This window comes from Alexandromys fortis, unplaced genomic scaffold (assembly GCF_014885135.2).
Source record: "Alexandromys fortis isolate MF-2015 unplaced genomic scaffold, M_Fortis_MF-2015_v1.1 scaffold_88, whole genome shotgun sequence".
NCBI lineage: Eukaryota > Metazoa > Chordata > Mammalia > Rodentia > Cricetidae > Alexandromys > Alexandromys fortis.
This window is the reverse complement of record NW_026067961.1, coordinates 1,867,365-1,887,679: the sequence shown is the minus strand read 5'-3', so window position 1 is coordinate 1,887,679 and position 20,315 is coordinate 1,867,365. Positions and strand designations below refer to the sequence as shown.

The 20,315-nt window shown below is 50.9% G+C and overlaps 1 protein-coding gene across 1 annotated transcript in view; it reads right to left on the bottom strand.

Annotated features, from left to right (window-relative positions):
• Window positions 1-5,276: 5,276 nt before the first annotated feature.
• The window catches only part of Ajap1 (adherens junctions associated protein 1), a 108,521-nt gene continuing 93,482 nt past the window's right edge, over window positions 5,277-20,315 (bottom strand). Inside the window, exons 3-6 of the mRNA XM_050153106.1 lie at window positions 17,770-17,857; window positions 16,517-16,759; window positions 14,681-14,811; window positions 5,277-5,913 (exon numbers count right to left, since the gene is read on the bottom strand). Of these exons, the coding sequence (XP_050009063.1) occupies window positions 14,739-14,811; window positions 16,517-16,759; window positions 17,770-17,857 (404 nt within the window). The 3' untranslated portion in view covers window positions 5,277-5,913; window positions 14,681-14,738. The remainder of the gene's footprint in view (window positions 5,914-14,680; window positions 14,812-16,516; window positions 16,760-17,769; window positions 17,858-20,315) is intronic.

Below are 20,315 nucleotides of genomic sequence, written 5' to 3'. Positions count from 1 at the left end.
TGTAAACATCTCCACCAAAGAGTTTTATTGCAGAGTTTCAGAAGCCTGACAAAAGCTAACCAGGTGACCAACTGAGTTATGGCCCCATTAGAAGGAAGCTTCCAGGCAGCTGTAATTTAATGTCACTGCTACCTGAGTGTTGAGTTCTCCTGGGAGCTCAGATCTCTGGGGGATTCTGTTTTAAGAGAAAACCCACCTTCAAAAAAAAACCCACCTTAATCACCCTTTATGAATGAGACCTCTCTCCGATGCCATACGGTCTGCAGCTATAACCCCAGCAGATGTCAGACCCTGGAACGCAAGAGAACGACAAGAGCAGATTTGGCCCCGTGGGATGCACCAAATACTCCCTTGGCTTAGTGTATTAGCCTGGCAAATTGAAAATTAGCTGTAGCATATTGTTCAGATTCTCACCCACACATGGAGACCCGGCACAGCCAGTCACATTTCAGCAACTCCTTCTCCACTGTCAGCAACAAGTTTAACGTCCTCACCGTCAGTGTCCTGCACGCAGGTGCAAGGTTGGCCCTGTTTTCCTCCCTTTGGTCCAGGCTGCCCCATATGTGATCATGATTGATGGGTCTTCTCAAAACCAACTTGCTTGATTTAATGCCCAGCCACTCTCAGAGGGCTCAGGAGGGGATCCATCAAGAGGAGAAGGTGATGGGGATTCTGGGAGCATTCATTGTCCACTCTGATTCATGTCAAAACCTGGGGTGTACTGTCCCACTGGGGTACTGTGACTGTGTGTTTGCAGGGGTAGTGTGCAGCCCCATCTGGCCATCAACAATCCACAGAGAAGCAGCCCTCTTCCTGGCTGCCCACCACTGCCATGAGGAACAGGGCCAGGCACCTCCCAGTAGCTCCAGGCTCATTCTGCATCTGGACAGTGGTGCACACAACATTCCAAGGCAGGCACAGCCCAAGGTCTTAGCTGGCAACTGGAGTGAACAATCCTCAAAGCAGGTGATGTGAGCTTATCTGCGCCTCGCTGGCCACCTCTCACTTTTGCCTTGGGATCATGAGATCACTCCTTTGGCAAAGTGCAAGCCAAGAGCTATGTTGGACCCATCAGTTCCAGGAGATCAGTGTACAGGCGAGTTCCCTAGCTGGGGATCTCTGGCCACATGGTGTGCTCTATAGGTGGGCCACTGAATGTTTATGAACTGAGATCTTTCTAGACTTATTTGAGGGCAGCGGCAACAGCCCGTTCTTTTGTTGGTTTGAAGGCTGGTTGACAGGAAAGATGACAATTCCTTTCTCCACCACCTCCTGACATCAGAACCCAAGCTGCACACCCACCAATGACAAGAAACCAAACACCACCTATGCCTTGTGCCCTAGAAGCCTGGTAGTGTGTTCTAGAATTCTTCAGGGTCCCTGAAAACCTCATATATGATCTCAACTCAGAGAGAAGCAAGAGCCCGCCTTCCTCAACAGGCGACACAAGCAGTGAAGAATGCAAAACAGAAGGAAGACACCAGGAGTTTGGTTCATTCATGTGGGCTGCGCGGTTTACACTGGAAACAAACAAACAATCAAAAAGTTGTGCGACAGAGCAAGTCGGCAAACGGCTCCAAACCCAGCGCTCTCGGCAGACATGAATCACAGTGTGTTTGTAATTCACTGCTGACTTAAAGACAGATGCTGTGTGAGAAGGGTGGACTTTCGGGGGAGTTCGAGGAAGACGGCTGCTTTCTGGAACCAGCAGGGATGGTGCCCCAATGCCTGGGGCTAAGTTTCCGATCTCAGGTCCCTTGCCCAACCTCCTTAAGTCTAGTGGGCCTGACAGGGCAGTTTGAGCATGAAGAAAGGGCATGATTAGTGATGGGCTTAGCGAGCAGGGCGTGCTTCCCGCAGTAACAACAGCACTGACTTGACCCGCTCTGTATTTCAGCTTTGCCCTCACTGGAATGAGCAGGGGGAGGGTGCTGGGCCAGGCAGAGCCTTCTGAAATGATCAGAACATCTCATACCCGGCTTAGCACTGCCTTTCTATCTGTATCACCCAACCCTGGACCACCTCTCAGTAAGTAAGAGGTGGCCTCCAGGAGAAAAAGGAGGCCAAGGACAAGACATAGCACCCATCATTTTCCCCTTCGCTCCTAATGCCCTGCTCCATGGCCCCTACACCATCTGTCTACTTGTTGATTACTGTGTGTGTTTCTGTGTTGACTATGCGCACTCACAGCGGATCATACAACCCACACACAAGGACAGGACTACATCCCTCTCACTTTCAGTCCTGCAACCAACATGGTAGAAGACTGATGGACTAATGAGTGATGTCCAACCACGATGAAACACACACCTCTATGTGCGAGTGATAGCCTAAGGAATTACAGGCGGACATGAGAACAGCGCCAGGCATCAGGAGTCCCAGTGCCTTTCTGACTGGAGCCCATGGGCACATCGGGGCTCACGTGCACCAAGCTGGCTCTCATAAGAGGGTGATGGGCAACTGATGGGACAAAGAAAACATGGGTCCTGGTGCCAGCTGGGATGAATGACAGGAGACCTCCAGTCTGAATGTGGATGTTATGATCTAGCCTCAGCTCTGTCTCCCCATCTTGCCTTTCAAGAGTTTCAGAAGATCCTAGACCACCTGGGAGAAGGGAAACGATGATCTCCTCATATGTGTCTCTTTCTCTTCCTCTTTCCATGTATCTCTCCTTTCTATGTGTGTGTCCTTCTGTCTTTCTATCTGTCTCTCTCTCTCTCTATATATATATATATATATGTATACACATATACATACATATATATGCATGCATGTATGTATCCCTACTTCGTTTATTCCGCAGAGCCAAAACAGAGGCAGTACCAGATATACTCTGTCACTAAGCTGATAAGCTGGGCATGTGATGGCCGCTGAAGATGGCTGCCCGCAGGAAGGGTACTGCCAGAGGCTACAGTGTTGCTGGGAGATATTTGGGATGCTTGAGAATTAAGAAGGCAAGGTTGATGTTAACAGTCAAGGCAACTTCCTAAGACCAAGTGCAGAGAGTTGGTAAGGGATGACTGAGGAGTCAGAGGTGACTGAAGACTACCCAGACTAGAGAGGACCAGAAGCCCACGGGAAGAACCCAGGACCTCTACTTTTCCTGCAGAGAGGCCACCCCCCCCCTACCTTGGGTGTCCACATGCCCTCACCACGTATGGGAAGCAGCCTTTGGGATGGAGTGGTACCACACACCTAGGTCTGTCTCAGGAAGTCTGGAGGCTTCCTTGGCTGTGCTGAGAAATCGCATCCGCCACACCCACTATTTAAAACCAAAAGTAACGGCTTGCCTCACGGAGACTACGGCGTGGAGAGCAGAAGTGGCTGAGCCTAGAGACGGGCTCAAATGACCTTGCAGTGAGGTGCCTTCAGGACCAAAAGCTGTAGTGGGGAACAAGTGGACACTAGCAATTGGCAAAGGGCTTGCTGACTTGGAAGCCAAAGGGGTACAACCTTTAGGGATGTCACCACCGATGTCACCCTGCTTGTGCACCTTGGTAAAGGTCAGCAGCTGAAGCAAGCAGCCAGACCTATCTTGGAGGGCAGTATCTGCTAGCACTGCTAGACGCGGTTCCAGAGGTGAAGGACAGAGGGGTTCTCACACTTGACCACCAGGCCCTACTGCCAGATGGTAATGCTATCTCTCATCTTACCCTGCTCACCCCAGAGCCCACCTCTGAAGAGAGAGCTTGGGGACAACGGGAGGTGCAGAGGAAGATGCTCATCTCAGAAGCATGGAGGGGAATCCTGGGGACCTGGAGCTGTAACCCGGCCATGCTACAGCAGCAAACACTGTCTTGTTCGGGGGCGGGGTGGGGGCAAAACAAAAACAAATTCCAAAAGAAGCATCTTCCAAGTTTTTGAGCAAAGTCCTGAATACAGATCTCAACGAGTCCAAATTGTACACACACCACCTCCCTTCGTCATCAGGCTCTGCTCTCAAGTGTCCAGCTGATAAGAAAGCTAACTTTGAAAAGCACATGTCATGTCAGGTTGTCTCCAGAGCGCAGAGTCCCTGGGAAGAGACAAAACTGGCCACTTAGACCTAAGTGAGGGCAAGAGAGGCTGTCTGTCTGGCCTCCCACCTTTCCATTCTTCCCCTCGTTCTTCCGCTGGTGACCTGGAGTCCTACTGAGTCGTGCAGAGGGAACACATCCCTGGGAGGAGATCCCTGAAACCTGGCTGAGTCTCTGCTAAGGGTGTCACAGTGGGGTTGTGAGATGGCTCAGCGGTTCAGGGCATGGGTTCTCTGTTCCTTCAGAGAAGCAGGTTTGGTTCCCAGCACCCTCAGGGAAGCTCACAGCCACCTGAACCCTAGTAACAGAGGGTCTGCCGCCTCTCAGGCATCTATGACCACTGCACACACGATACACATAATACAGGGAAGACACACATACACACAAAGAGTGTAGAACAGATCCACAGGCTCCTCCCAGCCACAGGCTCCTCCCAGCAGATGCTACTGATAGGGAGCCTAGGGGACAGGGAGATTAGCTGAGATGGGCTGTGGAGAGACGCCTGCCACAGGGATGACAGTTATTCCAAACCAGGGCGTATACTGGGGATACATTATGAGGCTGGGGTCCAACAGAAGCCCCAAAGTAACATCGTCATGAGAAAACATGTCACTAGGTCCTCAGTTTCCCCTACCTTCCTCGTCACACCTGGCCCAACGAAAACCACCACCAATGGAAGGAGACAGCCTGTACCAGAGCATAGTCCACAGGGTTCACCTGGGCTAGGCACACACAGGATCATGGAGTTCTGATCCCTCCTGGGCTCCCGAGTGCTGCCCTGATATAAGCACACACTGTGTATGGATATATTCCTTTAATTATAGAACTGAAAAATCTCTTTAATTCAGTCTATGCTTGTATAACACAAATGTTTGAGAATCCACCACCCACCCAACCTAGTGCTCAGGCTCACTCGTTGGCAGTCGGCTACATGAACGCGTGTGGCTGTTAGCATCTTCAGACAGTTAAAGGAAGAAACAGAGCACGGATCATGTGGGTGAACACAGAGAGAAAACCACAGCATTCTTAATTCTGGCTCAAGGTGAGAAGCCACACACCGAGTGCCGTTCGGCGAGTATCTGGCAGATGAAGGATGTCATGGTTGGGCCTCCTCATCTGGGTTGAGGCTGTCCCCCTGGATGAATGGCGATGGAATACCGGGCCACCTGCAGAACCGCTTCTCTGATATATGCGTATAAATGCTTGTGTGTTTGTGTGTGCAGGTGCGTGTGTGTGTGTGCAGCGTGTGATGTGAGTTGCCCAAGTACAAAACACGAGTTTATTCTGTTCATACTAAGCATGGTAAATAAATCAAGTTTTGTAACTATAACACAATTCTTTGTTTTGTTTTGTTTTTTTAAAAAGGAACATTGAAGATCTTCAAAAATTGCTACAGTACAAAAAAAGTGTGTGTGTCTGTGTTGGTATTTATATATTTATATATGTATATTAACCAGAAATAGTGACTCTACCGGAAGTGATCCCCCACCCCTGTCCTCTGTAAGATTTCTCCGCGTGGTTCGCTGGGCTCGGCTTCGGCCGAGCTTCCGGCTCATTTCATGGCACATAGTGGTATTATTGGCACAGGTTCAGAATCGTGGTGCGAGTCCCAGGCGTTGGGAGCTGTCTCCTGACCTTCTGCTTGGCTTTCTCTGCTGTCTCTAGTCACTTCTTGCATTTCTTTCTGCTCTCCGAAGAAAACTCTGGGAGAAGGGAGCGCCCCTAGGCACGAGCAATATTACAAAAATAGATTTGGCCTTGGGTGTCCTGCTCTGCCAAGTTTCCCTCTGGCAAACAGAAGTGGCAGGTGCGGGACCCTCCCCTTAGATAGTTTAGTTTTAGGTTTTATAATTTTTTTGTTTTGTTGTTTTGTTTGTACAAGTTCACCAACGGAATCCTGTGGAGGAAGGAGAGAAGAGATTAAATGACACCATGCCCTGGGGCACAAGAAGGCTTCCAGCCCTACAAAGCCCCCCACACCCACTCTGGTTACCAAGGACTGGTGGGGTCAAGAGGAAGAGCTTCAGTCCCGTGTTCAGGGCCTCCTAGGAAGGGCTGGGCCTGAGGCAGGACAGAAAGACACAGGAAATCTGGGGGGCACGAGCAGGAAAAAGAGCCCTGCTCCCAGACATCTGAGTGAAGACCCTCACCAGCAAATTACAGCTGTTAAGGCCTTTCCCATTTCCTCTGGAGCCAATCTGTTACCTCACAACCAAAGAAACAGAGGCAGAGAATGGGTAGGGTCTGAGAAAAACACTTGAGAGACAGAATTCCAAAGAGCTCCTGACCGCCCATCTACAGTCACCCCTTGCTGAAGTATGACTCATTCTTTGGGAAGCCCACACCCATGCCCCTGTGGGTGTCTTAATTTCTTCTGAACACCTCTTCTACTGCTAACCCTTAGTCTTAAGCTTATATTAAAACATTTCTAACAAAACTCCCAACTCTGCTTAAGACATCAGTCCTGAAATCCTTTCCGGTGTTAAAGCCATAAATTCTTTGTTCTGGGTTGAGGTCAGGAGTGTTCCAGCTGCCAAGGTGGCGACGTGGAGGTGTCCCCTCACCTCTGACAGGTCCGTCTCCTCCATTAACTCATATGGAACACAGCAGCATCCCAACCATGCATGTCACTGGCTACTATGTTCATCGTAGTCTTCCTCATTCCCTCTTTAACCCATAGTGGGAAGAGCTTTGCTTGCTACACCTGCGATGCAGGAAGGAACCTACAGGTTCCGTTTCCATCCACTGTAGCTGGAAGCACACTAGGACCAAGTTTCAGGACAGATGTAAGGCTCTATCAACAAAGCCAGCCTGAGTCTCTCCAAGAGGGAAAGGCAGGGAATCCAGGGAGGCCAGTGGCCGCAACATTCTCCAGCAGGCTGGTCAGGAAAGGATACCCAGATGGTACATGAAAACACAGCCTTCTAGCGAGAGAGAGAATCCGGGGATGGGCATGAGGGTGCAGCACGTGCCAGGCATGGGTGATCCCGTTTGGTGCTGTCTGAGTTATGCAGTGATGTGTGGGGGCCTCCACTCCACTCAGTGCTCTCACTGAAGCCCCCCCCCCCCACAATTACAGGCCACCGAGACCCTCAGGCAGAGAGGAAAGTCCCTCCACACCTGTAGATGACACAAGTCAAAAAGCAAGCGTCCCAGGGGTCTTTAGATGAAGCTGGCAGATGGTCTTTAGATGAAGCTGGCAGAAGGACACAACATGAATGCTGGCGTTGTCCCACAGTTACCAAGGCAAGCAAATGGCCAGACTAGAAGATCCATCACAGTGTGTTTAGAACCTTCTGGAAACATATGCCCCGAGCCTCCTCTGGAGACCTGGAAGCTAGCTGTCCGGCCAGGGTCTGCGAGCTGGTTTTTAATAGTCCCCACAGTTGCAGTCAGGGTGGTGATGGGACCCAGCTCTCCCAGAAGGCTCCAGCGTGGCATCCTTCCTCCCATCTCAATGACGGTGGGCTTTGAACACTGAAGTTTCCTGTGGGCTTTGCCTTGGAGATGTGGGCAGGGCTGGCAGGGCTGGCAGGCCTGCCCCTTCTCAGTTCATGACCCATGTTTGTGCCCAGAGTCTCGACTTGTCTCTCCAGTGAGGCGGAGAAGAGAATTAAAGGCACTGCTCCTCCCCTCCCCTCCCCTCCCCATGACCCAGAGTGAACAGAGGCTCCATGAATACCCTCTAACTTGCCTGCCATCTCCAAAAGACTCCCGTTTGGAGCCTCTGTGGGGCTGTCCACCTACTGTGGACCTCAGGCAACCTTGCATAAAGGAAGGGGACATCGGGTCAGATCGGCAGGTCCTCCTCCAGCTATGCACCCAACCCCATATTCAGGTATCAAGCGATAAAAGGTTTCAAACAAAGACGTAATTTAACATAGAGAGAACGAGTCATCTTGTGTGCCTGTTTCCATTGTAACGTTTCTGAAGTTAAAAAATAATATTGTGTGAAACCACTAACATGAGTGAGCCAGGGCGTGCATTGAAAGGGCACACGGTGGGCGTGGCTAGAGTGTGCATCTGCACAGATATTAGGGATGCTGATGTTCAGAGGGAGTTTAAGTGGGGACAGTCTGACATAATTAATGCCACTGAATGACACACGTAAGAGGAGTTAAGGGGCCAGGGAGACGGCTCAGTGGGCAAAGTACCTGTTGTGCACCATGAAGACCTGAGCTTGGATCTACAGGACCCACATAAAAGCTAGGCATGACAGCGTGTGTCCACAAACCCTATGCTGTGAGACAGAGACAGGAGGACCCCTGGTCTCGCTGGCCAGCCAGTCTAGCAGAATTGGTGAGCTTTGGGGTCAGTGAGGGACTCTCTCAAAAAATATGGTAGGAATTGATGGAGGAGGACCCCCAACACTGACCTCTGGCCTCCACAAACAAGCACATACACATGGGCAACAATAACACACACACACGCATACACACATGCACGCACACTTACACACAAAGAGACAGAGACAGAGAGAGATAGATAGAGAGACAGAAAGGTTAAAGTGGTATTTATTAGTTCTAGCTTTCTACAAATACATGTATTTTTTGTTTATCGAGACAGGGTTTTAAATACATATATTCTTTTAATGGGCTCACTAAATGTTGGCCTTGCTGATCTAATACTTGTCAGCAGTGGCCTAGGTCAGTGTAACATGGGTGGCTTAGTTATCTGTCCCTATTCTCATTGTTTATTGTTTGTTTATTAGGACAGGGTCTCTCTAGGCAGCCTAGCCTGGGCTTCCCCTTGCTAGTTGGAGCTTGCACAAACAGACCTGGCTTCTGGTGACTGGTTCCTGTTAGAACCTGGTTTCCATCTAAGGTCAGCTGTGTAAGTCACAGGGCTGCCCCACTTTCATGAGAAAGGCTTTTGTTGGGGTGGGGTTCTAGTCTCTGATCCTGAACTTAGATAAAGCAAGGCTGGAGGAATGGCCCTGCTCCCTCCCTGCCAGCCTTCTGGACACTCCCAAGTGGGACCTTTATCCTTTGCTTTTCCATGCTGGCTCCTTCTTCTCCCTCTCAAATTCATAGTGGTACACAGATCTCAGATTGCTTATCTCGGCTGACCTCTCTCCTCTATTCAGACATGCCCTCAATTTCTATGTCTTTCTTCCCTGGGATTTTCAGCCAGGCATTCATGACGCATCCCTGGCAACAGGACCTTCCCTGCGTACAGGTCTCCAGTGGGGGTCACTTCAGGTTCCCTTAGATTCCTGCTCTGCATCTTTGTGGACTGGTACCCAACACCAAAGGAAGCTAAGAGGCAGATACAGGTAGTAATATTTTGTTTGTGTCTTATCAAATAAAGCTTGCCTGAATATCAGAGTGCAGAGCTAAGTCACTAGAGGCCGGGCAGTGGTGGCACACACCTTTAATCCCAGCACTCTGGAGTTACACGTCTTTAATCCCAGCACTAGGGAGGTAGAGACAGGAGTGATATGACTGGGCGGAGACAGAATCTCAGTGTTGTCTGAAGTCTGGTGGAGAGCCTTGCAGTCTGCAGTCACATTGAGGACAGCATCGCCCCTTTGTTTGAGCTTTGGAAAAGGAAAGAATTCTCTAGTGGCTTGGCTGCTTTGCTTTCCTGATCTTCAGCTTGAACCCCAATATCTGTCTCTGGCTTTTTATTATTGTGCTACAGACAAGGCTCGGTGCCCCATTCTGGGTCACCAACATGGATCTTTCTTGACCTAAAACCCACTCCCAGGATGGCTTGTTATAGGGGCTGTCCTTGTGAAGCGATCTTGTGGAGCCATACAGGGAGGAATATATTCCAGGACCATGAGCAGGTAGAGGAGAGAGAGACTGGGCCTCTGATAGCCCTGACATTGTGCCTGCCATTGTCACTGCAGTGCTGGTTCCTTTCAGAGAGCAGAAGAGGGTCCAAGCAAGGGAGGGACACCATCCCAGTCTCAGGCCAGGGAGGACGGAGAGATGGGGGCTGCCGCCTCCCTGCCAGCCTGCCCGAGCACTTAGTCCTGCTGTTCTGGCCTATGGTGAAGAATGGGATCTCTAGCTCAGGGGCTCAGTGCAGGAGCCCGAGCTGGAGAAGGACCAGGAATGCAGGCCAGGCAGAAGGCCACCACCTAGCAGGAGGTGGGACTGGATCCCACAGAAACAGGAAGAGAAACAGGGAAGCTGGGAGCTGCAGAGCAAACAGACAGGGAGAGAGACAGGGAAGATGGGAGCTGCAGAACAAACTCACAGATAAATTCTGGGATAGATTCTGCCCCCTGCTGCTTGGAAGGAGATTGGGCAATGGGTATCCTAAGCTCATGGGCTTGATGCTCAGCCTCTGCCTTTGAAAACCAAGACCACAGGGCAGCCTGGTCCCTGGTGCCACAGCTCCGAAGCAGTCACAGTCAGCACAGCCGGAAAGGGCACCTGTGCCCCCATGTTTCCTTTGTGTGGATTATCAGAAAGCACAGCTTCTAGAAGGTTCTCTGTGCTACTTCTAAAGAAGTATTACTTTGAGTTACAAGAGCTTTGTATTCTATGAATATAGTGTGTGTGTGTATACGTGTGTACATGTTCCAGCCTGTGCACATGTATGTAGATGTCAGGGATTGACTCTGGTGTTTTTCTCAATCTCCATCCACCTTGAGACAAGGTCTTTCAATGAACCCAGTGCTCACAGACTGGCTGGGCAGATTGGTGGGCTGTGTCTGGCTTTTCAGATGTGTGTTAGGGGCCTGGAAGCAGTTTACCCACTGAACCATCTTCCCAGCCCACAGGTGTGTTTTATTTTGTTCTGGGGGAGGGCTAAGGCATGTTCCAGTTTTTCACCAGCTATGTGCTTCAATTTGTTCCTGAGAATATTAATAATAATTTATCTCTTGTTACTCCAGATGCAGAGTCATTATGGTTTTCGAGGCGCTGTTCAGAAGGAAGCGGCTTTGGCAAGTAGGGTGAACTGAACTAGGTCTAATGGGGTTTTCTGAAGTTCAGCCAACCATCCTTGTTGGGGAAGTGGGGGGATGGCAAGAAATGAGCCACGAACAAGCGGCACGTGAGCCTCTGAGGTTCCTTTATTCCTTGGAGTACAGGAAGCCAGCTTCATCTGGTTCTATCCAGAGCTAACTGCGCCCACTGTGAGGTGGTCTATGGCAAGGTTGGCCTGAAGGAAGGAAGCAGGCGCTTGCTTGTCATGAGCCCTGGGTTTCACCAGGAGCCTGTCTGCAGGGAAGGGACAGGTACCACTTACATATATCTATTCCTGTGAGGAGACAGGAGTGTGTTGGGGTAAGAATCTGCTACACTGGGGCCAGCAAGATGACTCAGAGGGTAAAAGAGCTTACCTCAAAAGCCTGAGGACCTGAGTTCAATCCCCAGAACACATTGTGGAAATAAAGAACTGACTGGAAGGTTGTCTCATGTCCAACTGTGTGCTATATACACGCCCATGCATGTAGACCACACAGACACACAGATACACACACAGACACACAGATACACACACAGACCAACAAAGACCCACACAGACACACACAGACACATAGAGACACACATAGACACACATACACAATAGACAAAACAGATTCTTAGAAAGAAATTGCTACATCACCAATAAAAAGCTATCTAAAAGTCTTAAAGGTTCTACAAGCGACAAACAGACTATTAAACCTTAATTAAATGTTTCTTTCTATTAATTGCTGTTTATTTAACGGACAACAAGTGCCTGTGTAAATCTGAGAGATCTCTCTGGCAGGTCTCTGCTTGCTGCTCGTGCCCAGGCGTTAATTATAAGAACGAGGGGATACTTAGAATCCGAAGGCTTTCATCCCAGTGAGTGATGAATAGCTTGCCCGGCACAGGGCGATGGGATCTTTAGGCATTTATCAGAGACTAATGAGGCTTTTTGCACATCTCGCCTGGTTCTGGTCTACAGAAAGTCACCGGAGGTGAAGCAAGGCAGGCACGGCGACAGAGTTCGTAGGCTCCTGTGATGCACAGGGAGGGGCAGTAATGGTCTGGAAAAAGGTGTTCTCACATAGATGGAGTCACTCTCAAGTGTCTCCTGGGGCAGCTACATCTTATACCCCACTCAAGATCAGTGTACCGAGACATCCAATCGAAACTGTGGGAGAGAATGCCAGGGGAAAGACAAGAGGGTTTTCTGGAACCGAGGAACAAATAAAATCACAGTCCTGCCACCCAAACTCTATATTCCTGGAAATGTTCATGCTGCTGCTCCCTGCAAGAAGGCTGCAGAGCTCAGGCCCTTGAGCCCTTGGGACTGGTCCTCCTGTAGCTCCATCCTACCCTCAGCCAGACTACAGCTTGGGGCTGGCCTGGGGTGAACGGAGGCACTTGGTATAGAGAAGGGCATGGTCTCAGATCCCGCAAGGGGTTTGCAAAGCAGAGACATCGGAAGGGTAGGCAGTGACATCCTGGCACTAGACAACCTTGGGTGACCGACCTTACCACTGACAACCTAGAGCACCATGGTTAAGTCGTCTGCCTTTCCTCAGCCTCAGTTTCCCTCTTTGTGGATAGGCTTGCTGGGGGGGAGTAAATGCCCTTCTGTATGGAAAAAGTGGGCTTTTCTAACGGCCATCTATATGACAGAGTTGCCCCAGGAGCAGGAGACAAGCGGCCTATGGGCCCCCAGCTCTTCCAGAAGTGGAGGCTGAGTGGGTAGGCTCAGCATCTCCATGTCAATGAACCATAGTTTAACCCATTTTTCATGTTTTATTGTTTTTAATTGGTACAAGATCTAACTCTGTACCCAGGCTGTCTTCAAACTCTCAGTGATTCCCCTGCCTCAGACTCCTGACTGCTTGATTGCAAGTATTAGCCATCATGCCCACCTTTAAGGAACTCTCAAAGCTATAACAAGATGTGGTACCCACCCTACCCTGGGTCGTGCCAAGCTTTGCTAGGCAGCTGGGGACTCCATTGTTCCCCAACACTAGCCGAGCTGGCACATCCAAGAGGGATGTCCACAGTCTTAATGGAATGAGACACATTGGCAGACCACGACAGTGTGCTCTGAGGATGTGCCAGGCTCTATGTCCTGCCCACTAGAAGGCTGTGCTTGCCACGCGGGCTCCATGAAAGCCTCTGCAGGAGGCTCATTTCTAGTCTAATCTAATTACATTCTCTTGCCCGTTGGCGGAATGCGTTGGCTTTGGGACAGACATGGAGGGCTGGAGATTTGATTTGGACCAAACTTGTGATTCATTAGTGCTGGGATTAAGAACTGACCGGTTCGCTCCCATGCTGACAGCAGCTTGCTCCTTGCTTCCTGCTGGGGCAAATGTTGGGTATGGAACCCTCGAGCCATGTCCAGCCCTCAGTCTCCTGCCCTTTTCATTCAGTCCCCTATGTAGAAGGTGAGCCATGAGTTAGAGGACGGATACTGTATCCTATCTAGGAAACGGGGTTGCCGTCTCACGAAAATGACTGGATAGAAGGTGAGTGATGAGTAAGAGGATGGATACTGTATCCTATCTGAGACACAAGGTTGCCATCTCAGGAAAATGACGGGATGCCTCTTTGATAAGGGTAGACTGGCTCACTCTGCAGTGGCACACTGGGCAAAGGGAGGAGATGTGGGATTCCCCTCTGTATGCTGTGAATACGATTGGTTAATGAATAAACTGTCTTGAGCTTGCACAGGGAATAGAGGTAGGTGGGGAAAAACTAAACTGAATGCTGGGGGAAAGGAGGCAGTGTCAGGGAGAAGCCACGTAGCCCCTCCGGAGACAGACACCGGAACTTTACTGGGTAAACTGCTGCCACATGGTGATCCCACATGGAGATGGGTTAGATTTATATGTAAGAGTTAGCCAATAAGAAGCTAGAGCTAATGGGCCAAGCAGTGTTTTAAATAATATAGTTTCTGTGTGATTATTTAGGGGCTGAGCAGCGGGGGACCAACAAGCCTGGAATCACAGAGGAAAGGCTGCCAAACTGACGACAGCCATGGGCCGTGCCCCCAGCATGTGTAAGTGGGACGGACGTGTGGGTTGTGCAGCTCCTGGGAGAAGCACTCACCCTGCCCCAGGCCCCGTAGGCCACTGTTCACAGACTCAGCACAGAAGCCATTTAATGCTAGCATCTGCGTTAATACCATCCAAAGCAAGCCAAATGTTCCCAGGCAGCGGAGCGTGAAGAATTCATCCTGTTTGGGTGCCAGTCTCCAGCTTCAAATTAGTAGATGTCTCAACTCTTCCCTTTCTTTCTTTATCATGTTATTTCTTATCTCTTATTTTCGTATTTCGAGACTGTATTTTAATTCTGCTGCTGCCCCACTGCCCCCGCCCCGCCCCCCTCTGGCACGGTGGTGTGCTGAGGGTGTAATCTCTGTCTGCTTAGCTGCTGCCCTGGTAGCTTCCTGCTGAGGGAAGGGAATGCTGTACCCAGAGCTTGTTTCTGAAGGCGACTCCAGCCCGCAGTTCTGCACAGGGAGGGCATGGCATTGAGACGGTGTTGCTGCTGCAAGGCATTCCTGGGAGCTACTCCCTCCCTGAGAAGTCCCGGCTTTGTGTCTAATAGATGTGCCCAGAGACCCAGCATCCAGTATCCACACAGGGGATGTACTGGGAAACCCACTGCCTTAGAGAGGGGTTCCTGATCGTCCCAAAGCAGAGGTGAGGGGAGAAGGTGGTGGGCGAGGAGACAAAGAGGGCACTCTGCCCCCAGGAGATAGATACATACCATGAAACAGACACATGGCGTCTGCCCTGCCCCCAGGAGGTAAAAAGCCTTCGGCCAGTCAGCAGGAGATTTCAAACCATTTCTCAGACACAAAGGCCACAGGGATGAGATGCCGATCTGCAGATGAGGATCTGTGGAGAGCAGAGAAGGAGGCTTGCATGAGCCATGGGAGCCGGCACACGGCAGGCAAGCTGGTCAGCCTGCAGGGGGAGTCTGTTCTCTGGAGACGGGTCTTTCCCAGCCTTTACACAGAAGGATCACTATCGCCTTGCAGGTCCCCAGGGCTGAGGGACTCAAGTGTGGAGGTGGGGTGACTGGCCATCTCTCACTCTTGTACCGTCTCCAGATGGCTTTGGGATGAGCCCAGAGCCAGGGTCTGTGCTTCCAAAGGCGAGACTGGATGCACAGCATTGCGCATGATAGAAAGGGCCGACCCAGTTCCTAAAATGCCCCCCTTACAGTTTGTCGTTGAAACCAGGTGACTGTGATGGTTAGCTTTATCTACCAATTTGACACACTTAGAATCACCTAGAAGAGAGTCTCAGTGAGGGATTATGGGGATCAGTTTGGCCTGTGAGCCTGTGTGTTAACTGATGTGGGGAGAATTCAGACCACCATGAGCGGCACCATTCCTTTGGCTGGGAACCCTGGACTGTGTAAAAGTGAAGGAACCAGGCCAGCAGCTAGACGTAGTTCCTTCTCTCTGTTCCAGACTGTAGATGTGCTGGCGGCTGTACGCTCCTGCTACTGTGAAGCCCCTGCTAGGACGTACTGAAACCTGGGATTGTAAACTGAATACACCCCTGTCTACCCCAAACTGCATTTTGTCGGGGTTGTTTATCACAGCCAACAGAAACAAAGCAGGCAAACGACCGCGCCCCAGGCCCAGCGGCAGGCACCAACGTGTCACCTTTCTGGTTCTGGATCAGGGTGCTAGACGGCCTGGGGACAACCTCTACAAGGGGACATGGGTGTGGCACATGTGTTCCCTGCAGCCAGCAGCACAGGAGCAATGAACTGTGATTGCTCTGGTGGCCAGGAGAGCTGGGTGTCCAAGCCACCTCTGCCTATGTGGAAGGCAGCAAACAGGATGGGAGATGCAGGGTGACCCAGAGTTGACTTCCCAGCGAAGGTTGCAGGGGACCCTCTCATCCAGCTGCTGAGACTGGGGGTGGGGGAGGGGGCCTTCAAGGCATACGAGCAGCCTGCTAACTGCCTCATTTTTTTCCTCTTTTTTTTTTTTAATTTACAAATGATGCATGGGTGCATAGTCACTTAAAAAATAGCCTATTGATATTTTAATTTAATGCTGGACAAACCTTGGGCAGCTGACTCAGGGGTTTCTTGACCGTTCTGGGGATGGTTGGAGAAGTGTGTCTTCTTTGAGAGATTATCCATGAATAATAAAAGAGCATTTAATAAGAGACTCCAGTCTGGAGTCTGCTTGGTATTTGCTATTTTTTCTGAGCTGGCTGCTGACATCTTATTGACAAGAGTCTCAGAAACACCGACTGTGGGAGGGACCTGTCATAATCTCCTGATGCTCCAGAGGGCAGTGAGTACTAGGCTGGCTTTGAGTTCTGAGACTGGGGGGGGCAGACATTCAGCCTCCAGGCATAGGAGTGAGGGGCTGTGTTGGGGTCTGGGTAGGGTTTTCACTATGGCTGCTGTTGTGCCTCCCAGGGGTGGCTAACCCCTGTTGATTGTACTTCACTGCTATTGTTTTGACAAATCTGTTGTCTGCAAGTGCTGGGCCCCTGAGCGACCCACAGATTGGCAGGACAGGATGACAGTGCCACACGGAGAGCCTTGGGGATGGGATCGCACAGAGCTCACCGGTTTCCGTTGAATGTGGACTTGTACTCCCCAGCCGAGTGCAGTGTCTCATCAGCGTACACCGGCACAGATGCCCTGACACACTCGTGGGAACACCGCAGTGTCTCATTGTAGGCCGTGAAGATGTCCACGCTGCTGGGTACCCGGGCCGGGGTGAAGTCCGTTAGGTTCTGGCAGCTTTCCTCCTGCTGGTTCATCTTTCGCTGGTGGCTGTTCCTCCGAGTGTGCCCGCTTGGGGCACAGCTGGGAGAGAGAGAGGAGAGGTGTGAGGGGTGGGCAGGTGCTGGAGCGATGTGCAGACCTCTCATACAGTGGCAGCGAAGCCTTACTGCCAGGCATCATTTATATTACACAGTAATTCTCGGCCTCTTCAGAAAGATCAACCACAATCAAGTAATCAGCTCTCCTTTTTTTTTTTTTCAAATATAAAATCTGAATTTTAAATGTGGCCATTATCACAGGAGAGCTTAGAGGTGAGTGAGTGAGTGAGTGGTGAGGTTCTGGGACCTTGTTTGCCTAAAGAATGTCAGCTAGACTGAGGGGCTGACTCGGTTTCCCTTCGAGGGATGGAAAGGTTGATAGTGCTCACTGCCACTGTGGGATAGCCTGGGCTGGTACGAGGGGCCTCTGGGGATAGCCTGGGGTGCAAGGCTGTTGGGACGAACTGATGAGAGGGAGCCCCTGGCTGTCACCTCATCCAGAACACATCTGTAAACTGCTGCTTCCCTGCCTTTCAGAGGTATGGCCCGGACTGCACCCCGGCAGGCAACACACACAGATGCACGTGGGTCCAGACAGCTGGGTGACGGGAGAACCATATATCCTGGGAAACCAAGCCATGAAGGCTGAGCACAGGAGCAACACTGAGGGCTACACTAGGAAACGGACCCGGCTGAAGCCAGTGTTGGCCATGGTACCTGTGGCTGTAGTCACCTGGGACTGTCTACTCCAAGGGAATGCAACCTTAGGCTGCCACTCAGGACACAATGTCTCATTTGATAGGGTCTCGTGTATCATAGGCTGTGTAGCTGAGGATGACCTAGCACTTCTGATCCTCTTCCCTCCACTTCCTGAGTGCTGGACCAAGGCACTCAGTGTGTGAACAGCTGGGATGGAAGCCAGAGTTTCATGCAAGCTGGGCGAGCATTCTGCCAACCGAGTTAAAGTCCCAGTCTCTAGGCACAGTCTTAAAAAGTTGGGGCTCTCTGTTCAGCCCCCCGGGCACCCCACAATCCCCCACTCCCGGGCCTTACCAATTTTTTAAGACAAGAGTTGTGATGAGTGCAGCGATGACCATGATGAGGGAGACGGTGATGGTGATGATCTGATGCACAGCCAGACCTGGAGGGAGGAGACAGAGGTGGAGTCAGAACGGGGAGGGGTGGGGCTGGAGCTGGGGGAGGGGCAGACTGAAGGACAACAGGCAGTGCTTGGGTGTTTGTCTGAAGCACCAAGACTGTTCTCACCGGGGCCCACAAAGAGAGTCCCCAACCATGACCTCTTCCCCACAGTCAGCATCTCAGCAGGGTCCTGGCCATGGGCTGTACGCTCAATCTGATGCTTTTATCTGCATTCAAGTAACTCTGCTGAGATTCCCAAGCCCTGCCCCCTTCCCTTGCCTGGGACAAATGTTCTGTTTCTCCATTCTGTAGACAAGAGCACGGGAGAGGGACTGGCCTGGCCCACCTAGGACTTTTAGAAGATGGGTCCCCCAATGGAAGACCCTAAAGGCAGTCTCCCCAGGATTGTCTCCTGTCCCTAGAGTCCTCCCCATCATTCCTTGCTTGCAACATTAGTTCCTACTAGTGAAGGAATGAGGATAGGCTGAGGTCCTGTCATGCGGCCTCAGAGCCCTGTCCCTCTCCCCGGTAAAGAAGGACAGTAGCCAGGACCATGGAGCTGACAGAATGTGGAGAGACGGGCAGGGCCACTTCAGCAGCAAGACAGCCAGAGACTAACAAACATTTGTTGGTCCTGCAGATGGCCAAGGTCAGGATGTCTCTGCCATCCCTCTCTAGGTGCAGGGCAGAGGGGAAAAGGTAGGTACTGGCTCCCACCTCTGGTTGCACCCTAGGCCACATTCCTCTGGACCTCATCTGCCACAGGAACAAAGAGTATCCCCAGTCGACTCTACCGGCCAGCCAGAGCCATCTGCAAGGTACACAACCCTGGCTCTTTCCTGATATTGGCAAACATGGGACCTGAAAAGATCAAGGCAGCTTGGAGAACCTCCAGGGGAAAGCATCTTCCTCCAAGGGCTGATGTCTTTGGGATGCACAAGCCCTGTCCTGTCTCTACCCCAGCACCCAATTCTAACACCCACTCCCCAGAGTTCAGCTCGTCATATCTGATGGATCTGGGGTGTTAGGGCACATGTTCCCATGTGGCAGACTGCAGTGTTCAGAAGTTGCTGGCCGCCTCCCAGAGACCATCACACAAGCAGATGTTACTTCCCTGCTAAATACGATCATCAGGGGAGACTGTTTTATGAGTGATTCCAAGTTGGCAAGGCCAGAGCACATGTCCCGACTTTCCCCACCTCCATGTTTTGTGGCGAAGGGCCATTTTCCTGAATGATTCCTGCTCTGGCCCCCACACAAGAAACAGTGGAGTTGACATGAGTATCACGACCACCCGGTGTGCGAAGTCCTTCTGTCTATGTGTTGCTTTTATTGGTTAATGAATAAATCTGTTTTGGCCAGAGGCTTAGCAGACTAGGGCAAGGCGGGAGTTCCAAGCAGGTAGAGGAGGAGAGAGTAGGCAGAGTCAGTGAGAAGCCATGTAGCCCCGCTGGAGACAGACACCGAATGGAACTTTACCCAAGAAGCCACAGCCATATAACAATGCACAGATTGATGGAAATGAGTTAATTTAAGATATGAGTAAGCCAGAAATATGCTTAAGCTAATGGCCGAACAGTATTGCAGATAATACAGTTTCTGTGTGATTATTTTGTGGTCTGGGCAGCCAGGAACGAACAGCAGCCTTCCGCCAACAGTGCCCCTCCCTCTCTATCTGTTCCCTCAAGAGCCACGGTGGTGCATTTTCTCTGTGCTGTGCGGTGCTTGCAATGGCCATCTCAACCGTCATGGCTGCCTTCGATACCATTTGCTTTGATGTTGTAGCTCTCAAGGCTCATTTTAGCCTGTGACTCCCCAAATACCTGTGCTCACTTTGGGGCACTTGCTTTAGACTTCTGGGTAAGTAGCCTACTCCTCCAAGACCACCATTCAGTTTGCAAGTGGGTTTAAAGCCAGGCTATATTGCAGAAGCCACCTTCAATCTCACCAACAGGAGTCTCTGCTAACTAAGGTCTAAGAACCACCAAAGATCTCACTGGCAGGGGGAACATTGCAAGGGCTGGGCTGTTTAGTGGAGAACCATAGGTAGGGTGTTGTCTGCTCAGTATCCTGTCATGCTGTATCCACACATTCCCTTAGAGTGGTCAAGAGGTAGCTATGTCATTCTGAAGCACACATGCTGTTCCTTCGCCTGTGCATACAGCAAGAGGAGGAGGAAGCTGATAGAAAAGACGGTGATGATGGTGATGATGACCGTGGCTATGGGAGCAGTGATTACGATGGTGGTGGTGGTGATGCTGACAACCGGAGTGATGGTGATGATGTTTATAGTGGCAATGTGCGGCTGCTGCTGTTCGTAATGATGGCAATGACAACCCTGGTGTTGGTGATAAGGTGAGGATGGGGATAATGGGGATAAGGGAGATAATATGGTTATGTCAAGAAGGTGGTGATGGTAGTGGTGATGATGATGATGTTGGTGGTGAGGGTGAAGATGG